The 11,333-nt window shown below is 31.3% G+C and overlaps 1 protein-coding gene across 1 annotated transcript; it reads right to left on the bottom strand.

Moving 5' to 3' along the window:
* Nucleotides 1–8,760: 8,760 nt before the first annotated feature.
* On the bottom strand, nt 8,761–11,123 carry LOC107359323 (neuropeptide CCHamide-1 receptor). Its single transcript, XM_015925806.3, has one exon. It carries the CDS (start codon nt 10,361–10,363, stop codon nt 9,038–9,040), a length of 1,326 nt encoding a protein of 441 aa, XP_015781292.2. The 5' UTR covers nt 10,364–11,123; the 3' UTR covers nt 8,761–9,037.
* Between the last annotated feature and the right edge of the window lie 210 nt (nt 11,124–11,333).

Raw genomic sequence — 11,333 nt, 5'->3', positions numbered from 1 at the left:
ATCAAACAAATAATTCACTAAATGTAGAGTTTGTTTTTCCACATTATTTACCCATTATTTACACATGTAACCATGGTGAACTTGTCAACCGCGAACTTTGAATACCCAAACTTAACCCATTGAAAAACATTGCAAAATTGAATGCGAATCGTTTCTTAAATAAAACTGTACATGATAGAGATAAAATAAAGACAAAAATAATAAAAGGTTAAATGAAGATCATCAGATTAATCAGAATGATCAAAATAATCCTCAACTAATCAAATCAACTGATGAACAAACAATTAATGATTGATTGAGAAACGGAATTATACCAGATAAATGGCGAGAAAAACAAGGAAATTCATAATCATTCAATCAATCAGAAGATTATCAAGATTGTTCATACTTTAATTATTAATCTTTCAATAATATCGAGACCAATTGAATAGATTGTCGATCATTTGATCGCATATCAAAAGTAAATCATTTACCACCACAAAGAAGGATCAAAAGAGAATCAAAAAGATCAACAATCATTTCGAATTAATCACTGATTTTCACTGATTAACCAAAGAGTTTCTCATCAAAAGTATCATCATGAGATTAATTGCAATGAAACATTCAATTTCTTTCAGCCTTTAAACAAAAAGAGTTAAAATTAAAAGCGCATTAAAAAAACAAATTTGACTTTCGATTTAAGAGTTGGGACTTTGTGGGTTTGTGGGTAAACATAAAAACTGAGTCCATTAGCGCTATGAAACAATTTATCCGATCGAAGGTGAAACTATGAATGCCTTTTGCTCAATTATGAACCAGATGGTTGATACTAAAAAGACATAATCAACATAATATCCACACTTAGGCATGAATTGACACAAATAACCTGTTCGGAGAAAAGATTGGACGTTAACTTTGATGTGGCAAATCGAAGTAGCCGTTAAAATATTGAGAATATTTCAACAGTTTTTTGTAGATTTGTGAATAAGAGTATGAAAAATGTCTGGTGAAAATTTGAGATTTCTTGACAGAAGATTCAGTTAGTTATCGAACATGGAACAGCGCAGGTCAAGAAAATGTTTTTTCATTTTATATTTCTTTGCATCATTGAGCGCATTGAAAATGTACCTGATTTGGTCAGATTTCGTGAAAAAACTGAAATTTGGAAAGAAAATGATGTTTAAAGTAACAATAAGTGAATATGGTCATTCACAGGTTAATGATCAAAATGGGCGAATTGGAAAGGCCAAAAATAGGTCTAAACTATTTGGTAAACCATATTTCTTCCGTCAAATGAAAAATTTTGTCTCAAAAGAGGTCTATTCTGAGTAAAACGGTAAAATGTCATGAATTGTAAACGCAAATGTTTGACAGATGAACTGATCTAAAAATTTTATATTTTGTCTGCATATTAGCTCATTTACAGCCTCGCAAAGTTGTCGTCCAATCTTTTTTCCGAACAGGTTAGGCAAAAACAGGTGAAAATTAATTTCATGCAAATTTAGACTTTGTTGGTGTGTAAAGACATGAAAACTGAGTTCATTTTTGGTATTTAAAAGTTTATCTGACTCACAGTTTTGGAGGAAATCATGATCGAAGTTGCAACTTCGATAGCCTTTTATTCCGCTATGACAGGTGATTTTCTCATAAAACTTATTACACTGATGTGACCTTTGATGATCAACCAGAAAATGTACTTATTTTGAGAAAATACATTTACTGTTTTCTGTGCAATAGATCAGTTCGATTTTTAGTAAACACGGCCACATTAGTTAACCGTAAGAGTTTGAGAGCTGAAACTTATCAACAGTCCATAAAAATTGCAGGTAAACATAACGGAGTAAATACTTTTGTCAATTTACTAACAGTTCTCTTGATTTTGGTCTTTGGTGTTAAAACTTTGGACCTAAATATTCCGAGAATGGCATCACCTACAGCAATCATTCTTTCACCAATGCAATTCTGCACCAATTAATAATTTAATGAAATTCAATAAATTTCTTTTAGCGTATTTCTGGCATGGTTTTTGGGGTTTAAATGCACGAGAAACATCTTATTAAACAAACTAAACTCATATTAACACATATCCTGGTTAATGCAGCAATTTTCTGGTTAAAATTATAAATGAAATACAAAGAATGCTGCCAAAGTCTCGAACATTTGATTACAAAGTTGAGACTCGCTGGGGTATATAAAGATATAAAAACTGTGTCCATAGGTGCAATTAAATAGCTCATACGATGGACAGTTTTCGAGAAAATCGAAGTCAAAGTTGAAACTTCGATCGACTTTTACTCAGGTATGGCAGCAAATTTTTTCATTAAACTTATTACCCTGATGTTACATTTGATGAGCAACCAGAAAATGGTCTTATTTTGCGAAATAACTTTTTCTGTTTCTCCAAAACAGATCAAGTTCGAATTTCGATTAAACTGACCGAATTCTGTGTTTGTTTGAGTTATCGAGCTGAAACTTATTATTAGTGCATAAAAATTGTTGATAGACATCATAAATTAAATAATTTTTTCCATTTGCTAAGGGTTCCTTTGTTTTTCGGCCATTGGTCCAAAAACTTTAAACCTTAATATTTCGTGAATGGCATAATTTACAATCATCATTCTTGGCCAAACATAAGATTTTATAATTGGCTATAATTTTTTGAAATACTGGAGCATTCAAGATTCTTGGAGAAAAGTTATAGCATTGTAATATTTAGGTTTCAGATTTGAGATTTGGTTTATTGCTAAACACAAATCTTTAGTGTTTCAGGGATTTTTAAATTAATTAAATGAATTATCTGAGATTGCATTCGGTTTTCAAACAATTACAGTTCTAGCCAACACTGAAATCTAATGTTTGGCTAAGAATAATGATTGTAGATGATGCCATTCCCAAAATATTCAGGTTTAAAGTTTGTGTACCAATGGCCAAAAAACAAGAGAACCTTTAGCAAATTGGAAAAATTATTTCATCCATGATGTCTACCAACAATTTTTATGAACTAATAATAAGTTTCAGCTTGATAACTCAAACAGCCACAGAATTCGGCCAGTTTAAGTGGAATTCAAACCTGATCTGTTTTGGAGAAACAGAAAAAGTCATTTCGCAAAATAAGACCATTTTCTGGTTGCTCATCAAATGTAACATCAGGGTAATGAGTTTAATGAAAACATTTGCTGCCTTAGCTGAATAAAAGTCGATCAAAGTTTCAACTTTGACTTCGATTTTTACAAAAACTGTCCATCGGCTGAACTATTTAATTGCACCTATGGACATAGTTTTCATATCTTTATAAACCCCAACAAGTCTCAACTTTTAACTCAAATGTTCGAGACTTTTGCAGCATTCTTTGTATTTCATTTATACTTTTAACCAGAAAATTGCTCTACTCACCAAGATATGGGTTAATGTGAGTTTATTTTGTTTAATAAGTTGGTTATCGTGCATTTAAACCCCGAAAATCATGACACAAATACGCTAAAAGAAATTTATTGAACTGCATTAAATTATTGATTGGTGCAGAATTGCATTGGTGAAAGAATGATTGCTCCAGGCAATGCCATTCTCGAAATACCGAGGCTCAAACTTTTAACAATAAAGGTCAAAATCAAGACAACTGTTAGTAAATTGACAAAAGTATTTACTGCGTGATGTCTACCAGCAACTTTTCTAGACTGTTGATAAGTTCCAGCTCGATTACTCTTATGGTGACTAAATGTGGTCGGTTTAAGTGAAATTTGAACGTGATCTGTTTCGCGAAAATGTAAAAACTTTTTTTGTAAAATAAGACCATCTCCAGGTCGCTCATCAAAAGTTGCACCAGTTTATTAAGTTTCATGAAAAAATCACCTGCCATAGTTGACTAAAAGTCGATCGAAGTTTCAACTTTGACTTCGATTTTTACAAAAACTGTCCATCGTATGAAGTATCTAATTACACCTATGGACACTGTTTTATTGTCTCTACAAACCCCAGCGAGTCTCAACTTTTTACTCAAATGTTCGAGACTTTGGCAGCATTCTTTGTATTTCATTTATAATTTTAACCAGAAAATTGCTTTGCTTACCAAGATATGTGTTAATATGAGTTTAGTTTGTTTAATAAAATGGTTCTTGTGCATTTAAACCCCGAAAATCATGACAAAAATACGCTAATAGAAATTTATTGAATTGCATTAAATTATTAATTGGTGCAGAACTGCATTGGTGAAAGAATGATTGCTGTAGGTGATGCCATTCTCGGAATATTTAGGTCCAAAGTTTTAACACCAAAGATCAAAATCAAGAGAACTGTTTGTAAATTGACAAAAGTATTTACTCCTTGATGTCTACCGGCAATTTTTATGGGCAATTTTTTAAGTTCCAGCTCGGTAACTCTTACGGTTACTAAATGTGGTCGGTTTAACTGAATTTCGAACTTATTCTGTTGCGCGGAAATAAAAAAAGTTATTACACAAAATAAGACCATCTCCAGGTTGATCATCAAAAGTTGCACCAGTGTATCAAGTTTTATGAAAAAATCACTTGTCATAACTGAACAACAGGCTATCGAAGTTTCAACTTTGATCTCGATTTCTGTGAGTCAGATAAACTTTTAAATACCAAAAATGGACTCATTTTGCATGCCTTTACACACCAACAAAGTCTAAATTTGAAAGAAATTTATTTTTACCTGTTTAAGCCCATCTATGTCTATTCGTGCAAAAATCTTATAATTGTGTCTTTTTAGTAACAGCCGAACCAGATTTTCTCAGTCAACTGATTTTTCTGGTTTGACTAACCAGGCTTACCAGTAAATGGTGGAAATAATATTTTCTTTTCTGTATTACAGACTAGTTCGATTTTTTCTTGAACCTGACGCTTTAGTTAGAAGCTAAAACTGTCTAGGTAAAAGCTGTTGGTACAAATCAAAATCCGTGCTTGGCCATTGGCTTAAAACTTTGAATATGAGTGTCTCCAGAATAGTAACATCTAAAGTCACCATTTTTCGACCAATTATTAAACTCTACAATGAGTTATACAATATAATATGACTGAATACTCAGGAAAGTTGACCTAATTCCTGTAATAACAAATATCCTTGTAACACATCACAAGATTTGTGTGTTGAGTAACCATTTACCTTAAATCAAATATCAAATCCGACAACAGAAGTAATTCAATGCTTATAACTTTACATAGTCTTGAACCATCTAATATCAGGATAAATTTTTTAATAGCACTAATGGACTCAATTTCAATGCCTGTAACAACCCTCAAAGCGCCAACTCTTAGCTCGAAAGAAAAATTTCTTTACATTTACTCGTTTTGTTATATCAAACTAAATGATGAAATACAAAATTTTGAAATCGGTAACTTTCAATAGTTCGGAATTTATCGTTATTCACGCAGAAATTTGATCAAACAAAATCAGAAAACTTATCCATTGCAAAGTGAAATTTTATTTGCTTTCACCATTTTACCCTGATTTTCTGATTTTATTTTTTCTCCTCTTTACTTTAAGCAAATACTTTTCATTTGTAAATAATATTTTATGTATTTCCCAATGAATAATTCAATATATTTCAATACATATAATACAAATTAAAGTTAATATACCATGAAGACTGAAAGACATCATTTTTCAATATAAAACATAAAAGCTATTGATACGGAAATAATACATATTTCAAGTAAAGAAATGTGAGGATTGTTCAGCGACTAAATCAAACAAGTAACTTTTTATTCAAATCAACTGAACACTTGATGAGCATAAATACTTGGTCTTGTATCAAAATGAATTTTAATTAAAATTGAAAGATTGATTTGGAAATTTCAAGTCAAGTGTTTACATTTGTTGCAACATTCATTTTCAATTTCATTTCTTGTTCATCAAATTTCTAGGAATTTTCATGGCAAAATTTTATTCAAACCAAATGAGATTAACACTGATTCAACTAATTAGCCAATCTATCAAATCGTGGGTTTCAAGTTGCTCTTGTTCCGAAGTTACCTTTGGATTCATTAATGAAGAACCATTAATTTCAGTTTCTTCTTGATAACTTGAAATGTCCATTTAAAATTGCATTTGAATTTATTGAAAGCTAACATGTTTTACCAATTGAAACTGCATGTTAACTATCAGCTATTTTGGGAATTCATGTTATTGCTGTTGAAATAACTGATGGAGTGATTCTTTACAGAAAACATTCAAAGCATTCCAAAGTTTACCTAAAGCTCTTGACCGGAAGGTAAACATATCAAACATGAACTCAACTGAATTTATCAATTATCAATCTTGCCTTATATCAATGAAGAAGAGCTCAATTTCCGTACTGAACATATAAACCCAAATCTTCCAAGCAAATCACCAACATGATCAAAGTCAGAAAAGTTGATGTTATTGTTTTCAGTCAATTAAATGTGATACCAAATTGACCCATTTAACTATATTTATTAACATCTAATTCTTGAAGTTAACATTTATGAATATCATGTCAATTGACATCACCATTTAACCTAAATAACTCTTATCACTGATGGTCAACCTCAACAGAAGACCAAATTCAATGTTAAAATCAATTTTTAATTTTTTCATGTTTACACGGAAACGCCATTTACGAATCCAATTGATTGAACAGCAATCAATGAGAGCGTTCAGAATAAATGATTAAAGATGAAGCCAAGTTAATCAAAGAAATGAATGAAAATGAAAAGTTGACCAAAAAATAATCTCTTTTCTCAGGTGACTGAGATTATTGAATGAAAACGATAACTCCAACATCTTTCATCGCCTAATGAAATCAACTCCAGGAAATCAACAAGTTTCACATGAATCTGTGTCTGGATGCCTTTTTTTTTGTTTTGATTAAGCAAACTGTTCATTTTACATGATAAAATTAGGCAAAGCTGAGTAAATAAATGCTCAGTTTAATTCAGTTTGCTTTTTATATTAAATATATCGTATTATAAATATATTTTTCCTCGAGGAACATTCCAAATGAAAGACAACTCCATCAATGATCGTTAGTTGAAAGTCATTAGTTAAAATGCATGGAAACATTTCAATTTAATTAAACTTTTTCTTCTTCTTCTTCTTCCGTTGAATCAATAAATTCTGACAATTCTGCAAGAGAAATGATGAATTTTTTTTCTCAATTTTCCAATCTCATAGTTTAAGCTTCTTAGCTCATCAAATGGTTATTTAGTTGCTGTTTATCATTTAACTGCACGTGACTCAATCAACACTGAACATTTTCATCATGAAAAGAACCGAGAAAAGTTCCTTTTTTTCTCTTCTTTTCATTCCTTCCTCCAAAACATTGATCCATTAAAAGAGCATTTTGTTTAATTCACTTTTTGTATTCATCAAACACTTCCAGGCAAACTTAACTAACAACTTGAATGTTGTTCATGATAATTCAAATGTTAACACCAAAAAATATTGACTTTGTTTGAATTTTTATACCCTTTACTTGTATACAAGACTCAATAATACTGGTTGACGTTATTGCTTTCATAGGAAACCTTTTAATGATGAACATTATTATCGACTAATTATATTGAATAGATCGGAAATGAATTTATTTGATTAGTCTTTTTGTTTCTCTGGTTACATGTTAAGGTAACAATATTGATTACCTAAAATTGTTTACTTCAATTATTTACTTCGCCAGCTTAGGTGGGTTCAATATGTTATCCATAAAAAGGACAATTTATTTTGGACTTTTAAAGTGAATGTGACTTGAAAACAAAAGTCACCTGAGATTCATCAATTTAACTACATTTATTGGAGGAAAGTCTCAAATTCTTACCTGGATAGAGTAGAATGGAGATAAAAACTGGAAAAAAAATGAAACCAGAAACCAGAAAATGTTCAACTGATAAAAATAATGGATCAAAAGGCAGTATTGATTGAATACTAACATTTATTTAGTTATTTTATTGTATTTAATTTTGTACTTTTGTCAATCTTGATGAACTTTTTTTTTTATTTTGTTGAACTGTTCAAATTAATTGAATATTATCAATCAACTTGTAGGAGACAGTTTAAATTGAATTTTCAGCCTTAGTTTAATGTTGCAGTTTCAGGAGGCATTTGGAATTAAGAATTGAAAATTTTAACATTTAAACCATTTAAGAGAGTAAATAATTGAAGCCGATGATAATTTAGGTTTAAGGTTTGTTTGTCCGTAGGAAAAGGATCACAAAAGATTAATGCTGAATTTTTTATTCTCCATGTTTTCGTAACTTGTATACAAAATTGATGATGTTTATTATTATTACTTTGTATTATTGTATTAGCCAGGTTAATCTGTTAAATTACAGGGTAAATAATTGATTCATCTCATTAAATATTATGGTTTGTTTTAATCTGGTTGCTGACAAGAAAATTTCATCAACAACGTGATGACAAGTTGCTAATATTTTTTTATAAATTAACATTTTCTTCTGCATTTCCTGATTAATATGTTGAATGTTGAATATAATTTCAGATTATAATATATTATACAATAATATCATACAATTTTATTGATACACCTTTTCATGGTTCAATATTTTTGCCTTTTTTACGCTTTCAATGAAAAAAAATATTCTGTGGCAATATTGATAATGGTAAACTTTTCTGGTTAAGTTGGATATATTTTATTAATCCCAAGTGGATCATGGGTAATCAATGTATTAAATATTCAGGTGTTTTAATGGTTGAAATGTTGGTGTTTTTTTGTTCAGGTAATTGGTATAAATGGATGTGAATTGAATCAAGTGAACTGGGAATGATGAATTATATTAAGAAGCGATATTACAAAAAGAAAGGTTTAGTCTTTTATTTATCATTGTATAATAAATATGGTGAATTGAATGGTGAGGCAAAAATTTTTTCAGTTTTGCTTTTTGTAACAATGTGAAATGAAATGTAACACTGACATTTGAGATTAGCTTTATTATTGATATTTTAGATGTTTTTGATGTTGATTGAATGGTTTTGAGTAAGATAAAATATCTGGTTGAATTAATTTTTCCTCATGAAACTAGTGTCCGGTTTTTGTTTTCTGGATTCGCTTGAGTTGGTTTCAAGATTAAAATTTGGGAAAATTGGTTGCTGTTGAGTCTCTGAAACTCTTGGAACTGGTAGAATTGATAGGTCGATGGGAACTTGAATGGGCTGAGGAACCATTCAGATCATTGGTGAAAACTGGATAATTGGCTTTTTTACAGAAACATCGAAAGAGGCATTTGTCGAAATGTGAACGAAATGATCCGGAAACAATGTATAGAGCAACTGGATTTAGACAAGAGTTGCCAAATGCAAGGATGAAACCAACGATTCTTAGGTAATGCCAGAAGGGTGTCAAGTAGGTGAATAGGTTTGGATAAAAGTAAAATCCAATCATGAAGACATGATTAGGGAAGAAACAGAATGCAAAAAGTATGATGAAAGAGAGCACTGTTTTGGCTACTTTGGTTCGAGCCTTGGTAATTCGCAGGTGAGTCTGGTTGGCACTATTAGAGAAACCAGAGGGACCAGTGCTGGAGAGGAGATAACGAGCCATGGCGAGGTAGAAGATGCTGATGATGAAAAGGGGAAGAGCGTAAAGGATAATGAATTTGGTCAGAACTATAAATTTGGCATAATTGGTACCAAGAGAGGCTGGAAACGGGTAGCAAACGTAAATGGTTTTATCTGGAGTAATCGATAATTGAAGGACAAATGAATTGTAAGCTCCAGGAAAGGCAAGTAGACATGAGACTAGCCAAATGAAACCAGCTATTGCTAAAGTTAGCTCTTTGTGTCTGCTTGAGGTAAAACGTCGCAAGGGAAGGACAATGGCCATGTAACGGTCAGCAGAGAGAACAGTCAAACTGAATACAGTTACACCCATGGAGACATCACGAAAAAATTCAGATAACTTGCACAGAAAAGAACCGTAAGGCCAAGAATCAAAGCTATAGATTGTTGACACAAAGGGTAGAGATCCGGTTATGATGAGAAGATCTCCAATTGAAAGGCTGATTATGTAGGTATTTGGAATGGTTCTCATTGTTTTATTTCGTAAAAATACATAGACAATCGTTCCATTGCCAATGAGACCGACTACAAATAAAATTCCAAAAATCAAGGGAACAATATATGTTTCTGGGCGACTTTCGTAGGGAACATAAGAATCTTCATAGTCTTCCAAAGTGATTGATAGATTCGTTGAGTTTGTCGTTGGGTCGATGAATGGGTTGAAAGCAGATAGTGAAGGCAATGATGATGGTGGAAGAGTTGAAAATGTGTAATCCCAAGATTGGATAGAGGGAACTTTTGATAAGTTTGAATTGAGTTCAAAAAAATTGATGGAATAATAACTCGATACAGGTGATACATCGTTTAAAATTTGTATAATTGTTTCGTTTGACATTTTTCTGTGTTTGTGACTTTCCAAATAACTCAAGGAATATTGCGAGAAATGCCAAATAATCTTAAGCAGTCGTTATTTCTGGGTGAATTAGCGTCCATAGATGTTGAAGTTAAAACCATCGTTTAAAACATGAACAAGGATACGGAATGGAACAGATAACTGGTAACTTTTTATCTATCCAATGGATGTTCAGTCTACACTTGTAGCTTTCAATTCCGTTCACACTCAGATGATGATCACAGTACAGGATAAAACTTGGAACTGTAGACTATTGATGATGACAACTGTTAATACTAGAATCATGTTCCATGGTTAATGTTCACTGAGCAATGGTAAAGGTTTACATTGCCAACCCCATGTGATGGTATTAGTTTTTTGTTATGTGAACATGAGGAAATCAGGAATCGTAAAACTTTAGTCTGAGGCATTTTCTGCATAAGATCCTCTGGTTTCTGTGAAATATTTCCGATCTCGTGGATCATCCAGATCTTTAATTCCATTTGAAGGTTTAATGTTGATGAGGAAGTCTTGATTAATGATAAAATGTTTTTAAGAGTGTTCCTGTTTTTAACTTCAACAAAAGATTGATTATAGAAACTTTGTTGTTGATGAACAATCATTAATAGATAGCGTAAAATCAAATGTTGGAAATGAAGGAACTGATGAGTTAGTTGAATTATCTCTTATCATTAATTGAATAATTTAAAAGATGCGAAATAATATAATGAAACACAATAATAGTCAAATAAAAGTAAACATTTATTTTGTCTCGTTTTTTAGAAATTTTTTATAATTTTTTAAAATTTTCAACAATAGATGGCGTATAAATTTTGATTAAGATTTGAACAAAGTAACCGATAATTTTATTTTACGTCATAATTGGTCGTTAATTAATTAAACAAAGAAACATCTGTTTTTCCCGCTCTCTTTAAGCCTTTTTGGAATCAGAGTTTCATTTCTCTTTCAAATC

The sequence above is a fragment of the Tetranychus urticae genome, chromosome 1 (assembly GCF_039701765.1).
Source record: "Tetranychus urticae isolate SD_2017Ah chromosome 1, NJAU_TeUrti_SD_1.0, whole genome shotgun sequence".
Taxonomy (NCBI): domain Eukaryota; kingdom Metazoa; phylum Arthropoda; class Arachnida; order Trombidiformes; family Tetranychidae; genus Tetranychus; species Tetranychus urticae.
Note: the sequence above shows the minus strand (reverse complement) of the source record. Positions and strands in the feature narration are given on the sequence as shown.

What these genes read in the sequence shown, in the direction of transcription:
- LOC107359323 (XM_015925806.3), bottom strand. Translation starts at nt 10,363, where the DNA reads ATGTCAAACGAAACAATTATACAAATTTTAAACGATGTATCACCTGTA.